A 16,073-nucleotide genomic window follows, 5' to 3' on the forward strand; every position below is an offset into this window, starting at 1 on the left:
CACCACCAAGGTGGCAGAGACAAGCGCCCTGCCTCGCCCGTAGCTCAGGTCCTTACCACACCACCACCTCACGGTTCCCTCAAAGGGAAGAGACATAACAATTCTCATGAAGAATGACGTACCATTGATGTACTCTAATGTTTTGTTGTTGTTGTTGTTTTAAACAAATTGGGGCCACACCTCAATGCCGATCATACCTCCCCAACTGGAAAAGTGTGGTCTTCTGAATCATCAGCAGTTGCACGTTGTGTGCCATCCACTGCTTGGAGCTTCTCTGTGCTAGGAAGTACTTATAATTACTTCACTGTGAACTAGCTGGTACAAAATCGATCATGTTCTTATCACGCTATATCAGGACTGCAGATCTCAGTTACTAAACCCGTTGGGCTTGTTTTCTTTCTTGTTGCCAGTGACTCTCATTATTTTCCAGCCTCCCAGCCCTGACCTGGCTGATAGAGATCAGATGGTGACTGGATAGAAGCTGCCCCAGTCCTGGGTCCATGATGTACGGGTAAGTACTCAGCTTTTCTCAGAGTTACCATCAGGGGCAGAGGTTCACAACTCCTGAGACAGACAGGTCAAATGTTGGCTGGTGGAGAGTGCTTTAAAAATAAAGGGTTTTTTTGTTTGTTCTTTATGTGTGTTACTGTATTTTGGGTTAAAGTTTATTTTGTTGCTATTTCTACATACAAGAATTTTTTTTAAACAAAAGGAAGCCAACATGATTCTTTCTAAATAATAGAAATAGAAATGATGTGCAGTAATATATTTATCTATATTATGTTAAAACATTTAGAAAAACCTATGCTTCAAAAGATTAATTTATAATAGTTTAATTTCTTTGGTATGATCAATAGCTTGCTATAAATTTTTGTCTTATATTGCTTTGTGAAGTATATTCTGGGAAAACTTGAAATATAAAAGGAGAGTTTATTGGAATTTCATTTTTAGTTCTAAATGGTAGCAGTAAGATTATATGTATCATGAATAAAGGATGAAAATTAAAATATTCATATCTAAATATCTAAATTATTGAGTTAAAATCTACAGTGTATGTGACATTTTCTCATAATTGAACTCCAAAATAATTGATCAATTAATGAATTTAAGGTAAATAGATTTGTATATGTATATACAGTTAGGTAATTTCAGGCTATCATTTTACACACTCAGAAATGAATAACTAGTATTTGATATGAGTGATTTCATTCAAACACCTGTTTAGTCTATAACCTTGCTTCTCAAAGAGGTTCTTGACTTCTCTATAGACACTAATTTCCCATGTGGTCTGCTGACTGATGTTTCAAACTTAATCATGTTTCTGTGATCATTATAATTGTATAGTCATTTGATTTTGTCTTCAATGAAGTATAATACTTTAAGCCTGAAGGCTCCAGCACTCTTAGATAATGAGTGTTCTTGCCCTTCCTAAATTACTCTGAAATAATAGCATGAGCCTGAGGAAGACTATCTATTTCATGCATAAAGCTTCTCCCCAAAGGCCCTTTCAGGACAGCATGATATAGCATATTATCGGTACTTTTTATTAAATATGAGAGGTGTACTTTTTTTTTAAGATTTATTTATTTATTTTAGAGAGGGAGAGAGAACAAGTGGGAGCGGCAGGGTGGGAGGGAGAGAGAGAATCTCAAGCAGACTCCACACTGAGCACAGAGCCTGACATGGAGCTCGATCTCACAATCCTGAGATCATGACCTCAGCTGAAATCAAAAGTCAGACACTTATCCAACTGTGCCACCCAGGCGCCCCATGAGATGTATACTTCTTATTAAATACGAGAAAGTGTTATTTCTTCTTTTTGAAGATTATTTATTTGAGAGAGAGAGAGAAGAGAGAGGGAGAGAACACAAGTGGGAGGGAGGGTCAGTGGGAAAGAATCTCAAGCAGACTCCCTGCTGAGTGCAAAGCCTGATGTGGTGCTTGATCTCAAGACCCTGAGATCATGACCTGAGCCAAAATCAAGTACCGATTAACTGCCTGAGCCACCCAGGCATCCCTGGAAGTGTTATTTCTAATTCACTAAGATAAGGACAGAGTAAGACAAACTGTGCAGACAGAAAAATTACTTTTATATATAACAAACATTCATATAATTATGATATGCTAACAATTTCAGTTTTAAAGAATTGGCAAAGCACTTGAAGTTCTCTCATTCTCATTTTGCTCAGAATTCTGTGGTATGGCTTTTATGTCAGTCTGATTCTCCTCTTCCCAACTTCTGGTATCATCTTCATTCACTCACTTTCCCACCCTAAAAGTATCTTTACAGACACATGAAATTTCTATATTTATTGAAGCCTCATCAGCTTTGATCCAGAGTTTATAATTCTGAGGATTTTAAGTATCTCTTCTAATTGGATTCTAGATCAGTATTATTTTTAACACATCCTCTGTCAAAAAAGTGGATTGTACCATAGAGATAAAAAGGTTGGCAGTGGGTTCGTTGACTTCCTTGGTAAAGGTATTTTGCTCAAGGGCCAAGAGTCTCAGTCTCAAAGAATGAACAAATTAGATGATATAGCTTTGTAGAAGTTCTGTTTTTCTCACTGTGGTGTAGTTGAAAGAGTACTAGCATGAGGTTTAGATGTGTTCTAGATCCAGCTTTGCACTCATTTGTCTGGACAAGTCACTTACCTCCAAGACTTCACTTCTTTTATATGTAAAGTGTGGAGAGTTTACACTAACATAAATGGAGAAGGGGTTGTCACCATTAATGGGACTTGAAATCATTTTTGTGGGTAAGCACGAAGCTATTTTATTGATTTAGTATTTGGTTTATTTTGGTATTATTCATTTTGGTTTTTTTATTTGTTAAATTAAATAACTGTGAAGTAATATCTGATATTAATTTTGTTATATTTTTACCATATCATAACTAGTAAGTCTAAGTATTGTATTGTGGAACCATTGTTTTAGATATATGATTATGTGTGCATTCCATGCTGTGATGTAGAACGTTTCTTACTGTGGGTCACGGTCAAAAATATTTTAAAAACACTGCATTAGCCTTAAAGTCCTTTTGAATTCTGTGATTTCAAAAGACTTATTAGCTAGTTAATATGGAGGACATTAACTTTCTTGAGGTTCTAGGGAACCATTAAATTATCCCAGAGTATAGATTTTTTTTTCCCACTAGTCCCTGTATCTGGTGCCTCCCACAGGTGATGCAGAAATAAGAGATATTGTGAGCAGCAATATAGATACTTTAGTGGCAGGAGGCCACACCCTGATGGCACAATCTGACAAATGTGAAAAAATAAGTATAAACAATGCTATGGGGATACCCATTCAATCTCATAAAGGCTTCTCTCAACATATAATGATTGAGTTTAGTCTAAAAAAAAACTATTTGAAATTAGTTGGAGGAGAAGGAGGTAGGGATCCTGGGCTGGGAGAAGGCAGCCCTTGCAAAGGTGATGACACAACATACAGTGGGAAACAGATGTTGGAAATCATGAGAAGAAATGAGTGATCATCAGACTACGGAGGGTCTTTTGTATCAGATTAAAATCTCTGAACTTTATTAAGAGAGCTGAGTAAAAATTTAAGCACAAGGAAGAAATGATAAAATTTGCGATTGAGAACCACTAGGGTGGACCAGAGCAGTCTGGTGGTTCTACTGTTTTCTGGTACCATTGCAGAACTAAATGAAGGGAATGGCAGGGAGACTGCCCACGTACAAGTTGTTTCTTCTTCCTAAAATGAAAATTCCTTCTCACAGTTGATGAAACCCCATATCTTCCTTGAAGATTCTAATCAAAATTACTGTGAAATTTTTCTCCTACCTCACATCTTATGTCTTAATTATTCCTGAAGTACAGCCATCCTGTTAAAAAAAAAATCACATAAACAGGGGTGCCTGGGTGGCTTAGTTGGTTAAGCCTCCGACTCTTGATTTCAGCTCAGATCATGATCCCAGAGTCATTAGATCAAGCCCCAGATTGAGTGCTGGGTGTGGAGCCTCCTTCAGATTCTCTCTCTCCCTCTGCCCCTCCCCCCACTCTCTCTCTCTAAAAAAAAAAATCACCTAAACATTATATATACTTCTGTTGGCACTTCTCTGTATGGTTAACTATTTGTTTACAATTATGGCCCACAGTTAAATAGACAGCTCTCTGTATTCCCAGTGCCAAACACATTGCCTGGCCCAATGTAGACCCTCAACATTTGTCTGTTAGCTTATGGTAACATATACCTAAAGCCAAAGAACAGAGACTAAGAAAAGAGGAAAAGTTGGAGTAAATGAAAATTTTAAGTTTACTTTTTTCTTTTAAGATTTATTTATTTATTTATTCGAGAGAGAGAGAGTACATGTGGCAGGAGGGGCAGAGAGAATCTCAAGGAACCCAGTGCAGGGCTTGATCTCATGACCCTAAGATCACAACCTGAGCCAAAACCAAGAGTTCAATGCCCAAAAGACTACGCCACCCAAGAACTCGGAGTTTACTTTTCATTACATATCTATTCAAGAAGGCCTATGAGATAATTTGAGATAGTAATCAGAAGGTAAATAAAAAGTTAAATAGTGGAGAGAATTCATTTGAAGTAAACTTATGCCATGGGGATATACTGTAGAAGAGATGAAAGCATCAAATAAATGCTTATAGACTAGATTTTAAAGTTTTACTTATTCATTAATTCAAGAAGTGCTTATTATACTAACTTATAACATACCAGCAGCACATTATATACACACATAATATATATACATATATAGTGTATTATATATACAAATGATATCTATTGTGAATTTATATCATGTGTGCATATATAAACATATCACATGCACATAAACAAATATACACAGAGACATGTACAAAATATAACAAACATTCTCTACTTTTATGGTGTTTACAATTTAGAGGAGACATGGTAAACAACTAAAACAAATGGATATGAATTAAAAATTTAATAAGTATGAGGTAAAGGTTTTGTACTTTTTTCCAAAAATTTTTTCTACTTAGCTTTATTTCTTTTAATAATTTCTGGAATCAGTGATAATGCTGGTAGTGCTAACTGCTGGCTTTTTTTAAAAAAATAGACTTTCAGTTTATATGATAACACTCTACATCCTACTTTTGTCCAAATATAAATGAAAGCTAAATTTGTGAAATGCATTTGAAAACATTAAATATTGAAAAAGTTTCCCACTATATTTAAAGAAGCCTTGTGAAGATCTAAATAGGACCTAACCCGCTTAACACTATTCAACAAGTGTAGGAAAACATGAAAACCAGTACCTTGACCAAGAAGATGCTTCTGTGTTGCTGTGTCCAGTTATTTCCGGTAGTCTTTAAAAAGGATATTGTGTCTTTGGAGTACTGTGGGGTTAGATGTGTTAGGGTAATGGACTGATATTTAGGGAAAAATAGCAAGAAATTTTTCATGCTCTTGAATCATATATTCATTATATGGTTTCATTATTTATGAAGCATTTGAATCCTTAACATTTCAGGAACATTCACATTTGAAATCCAAGTTGAGAAGCCAATTCAAAGACATATGAGAGATACTTGCTGTTTTGGATTCTGTACATTATATTTTCTTCCAATAGTGTATATGACTAAACTTTGACTTTTAACTGATTCCCCTTAGTTGCCAGTAGTAAAATGTATTTAAATGTCTCTGAATTATTTTGCAAAGTTTTTAAGATTTTATAATTATTACCGCTCAATATTTGAAAACTGTCTACTTTGAAGCATTCAGTAATTTATGTAACATTATCATTGGGTAAAGATAGCAGCCCACAACTTAGGTATTTTATATAAAATAAAAATAAATTATTTTAAAATATAACTACAGAAAATATACAGTAGTGTGAACTACTAGTGGGACCCATATAAAATTGCCCCTTTTCTTGGTTAAAAATGACTGAATACCAGAAATTTCATATAGTTCAAACTAATCAAATCTCTTCCAGGTCTTATTTTATTTATCTTAATATATATATGTATATACACACACATACACATATATCTATATCATATATATATATATATATATGTATGGAATGACTGATGCAACTTTAAAATTACATGATTTAAGGAAACTATCAAGACATTTGAAAAATCCTTCATACTATCTAAAAAACACTGGCTTAGATACAATAATGTCAAACAACCTTGAACACACATCTCAAAAAGGTGAGATAAGGTAAAGCAAGTTGGCAAGAATTTATTCCTGAAAATAGGAAAAAAAAAAATCCAGTGCCAAACAGATTGTAGGGTGTGTTTATACACTACTGTAAGCAGAAAGGGGGGAAAAAAATCCAGTTAATCATTTGATCTATAAGGTGTCAAACAATTGCCTTAACTCTTGTATCTCCCCTATTTACACCCATTGACAGATTCTTGCATATTCTCTGCACTACTTCTTTTCATAATCAAATAAACCTGAATAAACAAAAGGACCTAAAATGAATGATACCTTTAGTACAACGTGGCAGTGTCAAATCATAAGAGAAGATATACAAAAAGTAAGAATCTATGGCTTCATCTTGATAAAAGTTTTAAAACGTAGTTTAAGAAGCAGGTCAGTGGGGTGCCTGGGTGGCTCAGTCATTTGGGCATCTGCCTTCCACTCGGGTCATGATCCCGGGATCCTGAGATCAGGCCACATGTCGGCCTCCCTGCTCAGCAGGGAGTCTGCTTCTCCCTCTCCCTCTGCCTCTCCCCCTGTTCAAGCTCTCTCTCTCTCACTCTCTCAGATAAATAAATAAAATAAATTTAAAAATCAGGTCGGTTATGTTACTCCCATATTTCACACTGAACTCATGATTTGGGTCATATGTGTAGAAATGAACGAGTTGTAGAGACCTGTTGAAGACAGGGTTGGACACAATAGCATATAGACACCACCTCGAAACTATGTCATGTTATCGTTTTAGCTCTCCTCACTACTAAGTCAGTGTGGCATTTCCTGCCCCATTATGGCCCTACTACCTGCCTTCTCCTCCTTCTTCTCATTCATCCTCCCATAATCATCTTTCTCCTTGATGGTTACTAGCCCCTGATTGCACCTTCATTTCCAATCTCAAATTTCAGATGCTTTAGTGCTACTGGCCACCATTTCTGCTACTGGCAATAGAGAGGAAGGATGAATTTATTTTTCTATTGCTTATACATCATGTCACTTTTAAGAAAATATTAACTCCTGGGATACTGTGATTGCGCACTTGGGATATTATCAGATAAAATAGTTGAGACAAGTACCTTCACCTTTCTGCATTTTCAGTAGTGAACTTAAGAAATTTGTCCTCTTTAGAGGAAAACATAAACTTATAATCCTCGCCTTTCATGATTCATCTTTTTTGGGGCAATTATTTCTTGTTTAGGACTGCTCCTGTCTTCCTTACCCTTTGGTCCAATAAGAGCAGCAAGAATTTAGTCAGTATTTACTACTTCTTTAAAAATGGCAAAACCATTCGTCTCTCTTTATTGCTATTTGCTTAACTGGTCAGCTGTCATCTTTCTCTTGCTGACAACAGCTTTTAAAAAATGTTAACATTACTGGGCGCCTGGGTGGCTCAGTCGTTAAGCGTCTGCCTTCGGCTCAGGTCATGATCCCAGGGTCCTGGGATCGAGTCCCACATCGGGCTCCCTGCTCTGCGGGAAGCCTGCTTCTCCCTCTCCCACTCCCCCGGCTTGTGTTCCTGCTCTCGCTATCTCTGTCTCTGTCAAATAAATAAATAAAATCTTTAAAAAAAAATAAAAAAATTAAAAAAAATGTTAACATTACTTATAGTGAAACTGTGGTAACATGGAAGGATACAGCTTATTAGCTGAGAATGGCTTTGTTCACAAACTTCTGGCCTTTGAATCATTTTTTTAGTAGTGTTGTGTAGATCTGTTTGAATTGTGTTATTTGTCCTAACTCCCTCAGGGCTCTCCATTATTTAAAATTTGCATGGCTGAGGTAGAGTTGCAGTTTATTATCAAGGAACATAGTAAAGCCAACTGACTCTATTCTTAGTACCCAATTAGAATAAACTAAGATACATACCCTTATGTGTGATATTTGTAAACTGGAATTCAGGTTCAAGGATCCAACTACATTCCCTCAAAAAAATTTTTTTAAAGATTTTATTTATTTATTTATTTGAGAGAGAGAGAGAGAAACAGCATGAGAGGGGAGAGGGTCAGAGGGAGAAGCAGGCTCCCCACTGAGCAGGGAGCCCAACGCGGGACTCGATCCCAGGACTCCGGGATCATGACCTGAGCTGAAGGCAGTCACTTAACCAACTGAGCCACCCAGGCACCCTCAAAAAATTTTTTTTAAAGTGGATCAGGAACTTAGGGAGCATGTGCATATCTCTAAACTAATGAGGATAAAGGGTGCTATATTCATGACTGTCTTTCTGGAAATTATTTAATAAATTTTAAATAAAATGTACTTTGATGCAAGGCTAATATATTAAGAGTTGTTCTAGGTGACTAGAACTGGATTATCTGCTTTAATTATGTGTTACCTCTTAATTAGAGTAAATGAAATAAACATTTAGAATGAAATCTACCTACTAGAATTGCATTTTCTTTGATTCATATACTAATGTTGCATTTATAGTACATAACTGTTTAATTGTATAGGAGAAAATACATGGGAACTGAATTCTAAATCCTGCAGTATACTTAATGAAATATGGTTATTATTATTCATATAGCTATGAAATAAGCTTTTTTTCTGTTATAATTCCTTTTTTTTAAAAAAGATTTTATCTATTTATTTGACAGAGAGAGACACAGGGAGAGAGGGAACACAAGCAGGCAGAGAGGCAGAGGGAGAAGCAGGCTTCCTGTGGAGCAGGGAGCCTGATGAGGGACTCGATCCCAGGATCCTGGGATCATGACCTGAGCCAAAGGCATATGCTTAACCGACTGAGCCACCCAAGTGCCCCTCTGGCTGTAATTCCTTTTTAGAGTTTTATCTGTAGCCAGATGTAACATAATAAGTTGATTAATGGATGTTCATGCAAATATAGAAGTAAATTTCTGTTGATCCATTCATAAAAATAAAAGTAGAATCTATCAGATTATGAAATTCAATAATGGAATCCTAGGTATTCTTATACAGACAAAATTTAATATTTACAACATTTAAACTATATATACAGTTTGTAAGATTTCTTTAAAAGTTCAAAAGTTAAAAAAAAGAAAAAAATTCAGAAGTTAAAATCCAGTGATTTTATGTGATTCCACAGCTACATAGTTTTCCTTTAAACTATTGGGAATTAGATGATTTTATTATAGCGATTAATTATCAGTGAACCACTTAATGTATACTCAGACCTTCAAAAAATAAAAAATGGCTATTTGAAAAAAGTATAAATCTAATGAAATAGCATTTGGGTTGCATGATATTTTAGTTAATTCATCAGTGATAAGGCAATTGAGTATTTGAAGGGAAAATGAGAATGAGAAGCTCTTAATCTTCTCTGTATCCAATCTAGCACTCTGACCTATTCATTACCTCTTTCACACACAGCCCTTCAGAAATGTGACAGAAAGATTCTGGGACATGTTAATTTTGTTTATTTAATATGCAGATTATATTAATTGCAAATGAGAACATTGTTGATCTCCTTTATCTAGGACATTTATATCTTAATCATACCTCCTCCCACTAAACTGGATTGCAAAATACCACTGAAATACAAACCTTCATACCAGTCAGTCATACAGGAAGCTAAGTAAAGAACACTGGCTGCTTACTGAAAGTAACTGCATTTTAAAAATACTTATTTATGTATTTAATTATTTATTTTGCCAGAAACTACATAGGAATAGCACATTCTGTTTGGTATCTGTGATATATACATCAACAAATACACAAAATACTTGTCAGGAGAGTGTTTCCTTAGCAGTTTATGAATTTTTTCAGTCACTAACACCATGTTAATTCTGTCCCTTAAGATATTCTCTCAGGGGTGCCTGGGTGGCTCAGTTGGTTGAGCATCTGACTCTTGTTTTAGGCTCAGGTCACAATCTCAGGGCTGTGAGCCTGAGCCCCACATGGGGCTCCGTGCTGAGAATGGTGCCTGCTTAAGATTCTCTCTCTTCCTCTCCATCTGCCCCTCTACCTTTCCCTCTTTCTTAAAAAAAAAAAAAAAGATATTCTTCTAAACTCAGTTACAAGTAGCAGAATGTTATATTTCAAGAAGCATATTGTGTTGGATGAGGATGAATAAAATTATTTTGGTTGAAAGAAATGGAATTGAATTAAAAAGAAAATTTATTGAGAGGCCGTTAAGCTATATAATAAAACAAAAAAAAGAGAATTGACATGGAAGTATAGATCCAGTATAGATCCAGTCAGCTGGATGTGTTATATAGAAGGGGAAGTGATAAGCACTTTCTAGTAATTTAGCATTTTCTTTTCAATTTCTCTTATGTCAATATTTTAAAAGAGGATTCCTGGGTCATACTTGAGGAAAAAAGTAAATGCCTTGCCTATTACCTGATCTGACGTTCAGAAATTTAATGAGAAAGTCTTGCTGTTCTCTTTACTATTAGGTGACATGTGTTATTATTTTTCTGCAGCCTCAGGGGACAGAATAAAACCTCAGACCAGGGATTCTTTATTTGATTCTGGGAAGTTATTATGGTTGTTCCTAATTGTTGTGTGTCAAATGTTGATTTATGTCCTCTTTATCCTCAGGAAATACTTGGCAAGTTGTGAATCTGGAGTTCACTGTGACTCATTCATAGTTCAAATTTTCCAAATCAACCAGAATTCTAAATAACTGTCATGCAAAGGCCTTTTGGAAATATGAAAGCAGAAGAGAAACCTCTGCTCTTTAGGAGCTTACAATTTTAGAGAAAAATTTTACACACATAAGCAAAAAATAAATTAACATGTAATCAATGGCTGAATAGAGTAATAGAATAATGTAAAATAATAATATAAAATACAGGTAGAAAGAAGAATGTTAATAATATGCCAGGATGTTTATATATAATGATCACAGGCAGTATTTCTATAGTTTGCATACCTTTTGTCTATGGTAACCATGTTAATAATGTTTTTCTCATATTTTTACAATGATTAAATTTTAAAAATATTGAGAGTAATGTGATGAACTTTTTATATTTTTATTATTATTCATTAATGAACTTTATATAATATTGCCCAAATTTATAGAGCTTATTTTGTATACTCATACACAAAAATGTTTGTGGAAATATTTTGTTTATCTTTTTGCAGTGACTTTAGGCTGTTCTCTTTCACACTCACTGTGTTTAATCCACACTGGTTTTTTTCAGTATTTGAATTTGCCAAACTTCAACTCACCCAACATGTGCTGCTTCCTCAGCCTGATTAACACATCTAACTACCTAATTAGATAATCCTTCAGGTCTTGGTTTAAATGTCCTTAGGGGAACCTTTCCTAATCCCCTACACTAGATAAAATTTTCATGTTATATGCATAGAAGAGCACCTTGCATTTCCCTTAGCAGTTTTCATTATGGCAATTATATATATATTCCTATATTTCTTAATGTCTGCATTTCCCCCAGGCTGTAAACTCTATGAATATATCTGGTTAACCATTCTACCCCCAACCAGTAAAAATTATCAATAACTATTTTTTGAATGAATATATAAATATTAAAATTCTTTACCAAGGAAAATCCTGAAGGCCTGGTTTCAAAGAATTGCTAGAAATATTTGTAATTAACATATCAAATATTTGTAATGTATGTTTCCAAACTGCATAAAATATAGACAACCTTTGGGTTATAGAATATTCTTTTTAAGTATTTTTGTATGCATGTAATACAAAAGTGTCTGAACTATCAAAACTATATCAAAGTTATAATAGGGCTTGAATTGAATCTTTAAGTGTGGGGCGAAAAAAAAAAAAAACCCTTTCTATATTCTTGGAAGATAGTTAAGGCTGTGGAATTAACATTTAAAAATGTATATTAGTTTAGGTGTTTTCAACGAAAATTAATTAAAAACCCAGCCTCAAACTGGCTTACACAAGAAGAAAAATTATTTAATATAACAGTATTTCTAAAAGCAGGACTGGTCTTTGTCCTATTTGATAGAGCAGCTCAACTGCATTACATGAGAGCCGGGTTCTTTCTTTCTCTCCCCTATGCTGTTTTTAGTGAATCAGCTTTATCCCCAGGTTGCTTTTTCTCAGAGTTGCAAGGTGGCTGTAGCAATCCCATGTGTCATATTGATACATAATGTCCAGAGGAAAAGAAAAGGAGCCATTTCTTAGTTTGACTCATTTTATTTTTTTAAAGATTTTATTTATTTATTTGAGAGAGAGAGAGTGTGTGAACAAGAGGAGGGCAGAGGGGGAGGGAGAAGCAGGCTCCCTGCTGAGCAGGGCCCGATGTAGGGCTCGATCCCAGGACCCTGGGATCATAACCTGAGCTGAAGGCAGGTGCTTAACGGACTGAGCCACCCAGGTGCCCCTGAGTTTAACTCATTTTAAAAGAAAGGAAATAATTCCTAGCAGTCTCCCAACCAACTCCCCCACACCCCATATCATTGGCCAGAAGTGAATTGGCATGTCCACTCTTGAAAAACCATTGGCCAGGGGAATGGAACAATCAAGATTAACTAACACTAATTATGTGGAGCTGAAATAAATGTAAGGGTGTGCTTTAAGAAAATTTTGCCCAAGGATCAATGGTAATTAGTAGTTCTTTTTATAGTTCAGTGAACTGAAGATTGAGAACTCTAAGAAGCAAACATGAACCAGAAAGGCTTTTCAGCGAAGACACCCAACTTTCTATTCAAGATAACATTAAATAATCATTGAATATTACCTGTATTAGGTACTCAGATTCTCTTTCGGTGAGATCTTTCTCTTTTTATTATGACAAATATTTGCTTAAAATTTCAAGAAGTCACCTTTACCTACTGCCATGTTAAGTGAAGAATATGAAAAGAGATTGGACTGTTCAGTCTGTGAACATGATGTGAATACTTTTCCCTTGAGAGTAACTTCAAGAGATCTTTAAGGGTTATGTTCTGATACTCAAGATAATTGAAAAATAAAGAGTCCTAATTACAAACTTCCATTCTCCATTTGGGAACGTGATAGTTTTCCTGTACTCTCTAGAACAGACATTTCAAAGTAATAAGCACTGAAAAGTTCTTATACCATAGGGCAAGATTTAAATGAAGGGTATTTTTTATGATTTTTCTCCCCCCTTCCTTGTTATAATATAACATGTGGAAATGGAATGGCCTACACCTTACTGAAACTTTCACTTAGTGATAATCTTACTAATAAGAAGGAGGATAATCTTACTAAGTAAAGACTAAGACTTACTAAGAGAGTCTTAACATGATAAATAGCAAGCAAAATATACACAGGATTTTCCAAGAATACTTGTCACAGATGCATGGACCCCGCCAAGATATTTGTTACAGAAGAAAATGAGTTCTTCTTCTTTTCTTACATCTAAATAAATCATTTTTGTTGGAAGTTCATCTGGACATGAACTTCACTCATAAGGGCCCATCCAGACTAATAATGTGTTGCCAATGACAACCTCAGGAGATGTATCTTATAATAATCTGCATTTCCTATTACCAACATTAGAGATTAAATACACTGCAACATTTTTTAGTTGCCATTTATGGTTTCAATATATATATTTTTTAAAGATTTATTTATTCATTTTAGAGAGAGAGAGAACAAGAGTGGGAGGGGCAGAGGGAGAGGGAGAAAGAATCTGAAGCAGACTCGAAGCTGAGCATGGAACCTGAAGCAGGGCTTGATCTCACAACCCTAAGATCACAACCTGAGCTGAAACCAAGAGTTAGCCGCTTAACTGACTGTGCCACCCAGGTGCCCCTGTGGTTTCAATATTTATAAACATGTACAAATTCTCTTTTTCTCCACCATGTTTCCTATCAGCACAACCTCTTAGAAGGAGTTTCATAAGTGTATTATTTTCAAAAGTCCTAATTTCTATTTGGCTTAATTCTATTTTAAAAGGATGATCACTCTTTTTAACTCTTTCTTTTTGGGGATTTGTTAAACACGTTTTTGATAATGACACTACTCAGTCTTACTTTTTCCAGATTAGGGTCTAGTATTTATACTCTAAGCTCATATGGCAATTTTAGGAGCCCCTTGATCATTTTAGTTTCCTTCTTTGGACCTGCTCTGTGTCTGTTAGCACTTTCCTTGAGTGCAGTCACTGTAGTTATACATGGTGTTCCAGAGGATTGATTTGCCTTTTATATTCATGAGAGTTTTCTTCCTTATTTTCCTTTATAGTAAACTTATTCTTCTAGTTGTACAGTTCTGTGAGTTTTGACAAATGTATACAGTCAAGATATAAACTATATCCATTACCTTAAAAAGTTACCTGTGCTCATTGATAGTCAATCTTCTATTGCTGCTCCAGTTTCTGGTGATCACTGCTCTGATTTTTGTTCCTAAAATTTTGCCTTTTTCAGATGTCATATAGATGGAATCAAATAGTATTTAGTCTTTTGTGTCTAACTTCTTTCTCAGTTTTTTTGTATCTATCACGAAACCATTGTGAGATCTGTCCTTGTTGTTGCCATGTATAACAATGTGTTGGTTTTTATTGCTGAGGAGGAGTACATTGCATGGCTATACCACAATTTCTTTATCCATTTAGTAGTTGATGGATATTTGGGTTCTTTTAAGTTTTTGGTGATTACTGATTTCTCTACTGTTTTTCTGTTTTCACTTTCATTAGCTTTTCCTCTTATCTTTATGATTTCCTTCTACTTTTTCTTGGTTTACTTTGCTCTACTTTTTTCTAGCGTCTTAAGGTAGAGGCCAGATTATTCTTTTCTTATTTTCTAATAAAAGAATTTAAAGCTATAAAATTTGGGGATGCCTGGGTGGCTCAGTCAGTTAAGCATCTGCCTTTGACTCAGGTCATGATCCCAGGGTCCTGGGATCAAGTCCCACATCAGGATCCTTGCTCAGCGGGGAGTCACTTTTCCCTCTGCCTGCCACTCCCCTTGCTTGTGTATGCGCTCTCTCTCTCTCTGACAAAATAAATATATAAAATCTTTAAAATAAATAAACCTATAAAATTTTCTCTTAAGCATCGCCTTAGGTGCATCCCACAAATTTTTATACAGTAGATAATTTTTCTTTCAATTCAAAATATTTCTAATAATGACTTCTTCTTAATCCATGAGTCAGTCACTTAGAAGGTTGTTATTTAATTTTCCAACATTTGGGGGATTTTCCAGATATCTTCCTGTTATCAATTTGTAGATTAATTCTACTGTTAAGATTTAACTTATTTTTAATTTGTTGATGTGTGAACCAGATTATGTTTTTTCTTGGTAAATGTTCCATATGCAGTGGGAAACAATATATATTATGCTGTTGTTGGGTGGAGTGTTCTATAAATGTCAACTAGGGCATGATGGTTAATAATGTTCCTAAGATATTTTGTTTCCTTATTTTCAGTCTATCAATTCTATCAATTACTAAAGGGTGTTGATGTTTCAACTATCAATGTGGATTTGTCTATTTCTCCTCTGAATTATAATAGTTTCAGCTTCAGGTACTTTGAAGCTCTTTATTAGTTACACACACATTTAGGATTGTTGTATCATTGCCATGTTGGTGAAATGACCCCCTTGATTATTATGTATCATCTTTAGTTTCAATAATTCCCTGATTTGTAGTCCAATTTTGTCAAATATTAATAGAGTCACTATAGATTTCTTTTTTTTAAAGATTGTATTTATTTATTTGAGAGAGAGAGAATGAGAGCAGAGAGCATGAGAGGGAGGAGGGTCAGAGGGAGAAGCAGACTCCCCGCTGAGCAGGGAATCCGATGTGGGACTTGATCCTGGGACTCCAGGATCATGACCTGAGCAGAAGGCAGATGCTTAACTGACTGAGCCACGCAGGTGCCCACTATAGCTTTCTTTTGATTGGTTTTGTATAATACATAATTTTTCTATCCTTTTAATTTATATCTTTATAAGTATAGTAGGTTTTTTTGTAGACAGAATATAGTTGGGTCTTGTTTCTATAACCAATCTGATAATTTTTACCTTTTAATTGGAGTTTTTAGAATAAT

The 16,073-nt window shown here is 35.0% G+C and overlaps 1 protein-coding gene across 1 annotated transcript in view; it reads left to right on the top strand.

The window, feature by feature from the left end:
• Positions 1-273: 273 nt before the first annotated feature.
• LOC110591485 (transmembrane protease serine 11F) overlaps positions 274-16,073 on the top strand; it is a 68,621-nt gene continuing 52,821 nt past the window's right edge. The window contains exon 1 of the mRNA XM_021702406.1: positions 274-511. Within this exon, the coding sequence (XP_021558081.1) occupies positions 501-511 (11 nt within the window). The 5' untranslated portion in view covers positions 274-500. The remainder of the gene's footprint in view (positions 512-16,073) is intronic.

The sequence above is a fragment of the Neomonachus schauinslandi genome, chromosome 2 (genome assembly GCF_002201575.2).
Source record: "Neomonachus schauinslandi chromosome 2, ASM220157v2, whole genome shotgun sequence".
NCBI lineage: Eukaryota > Metazoa > Chordata > Mammalia > Carnivora > Phocidae > Neomonachus > Neomonachus schauinslandi.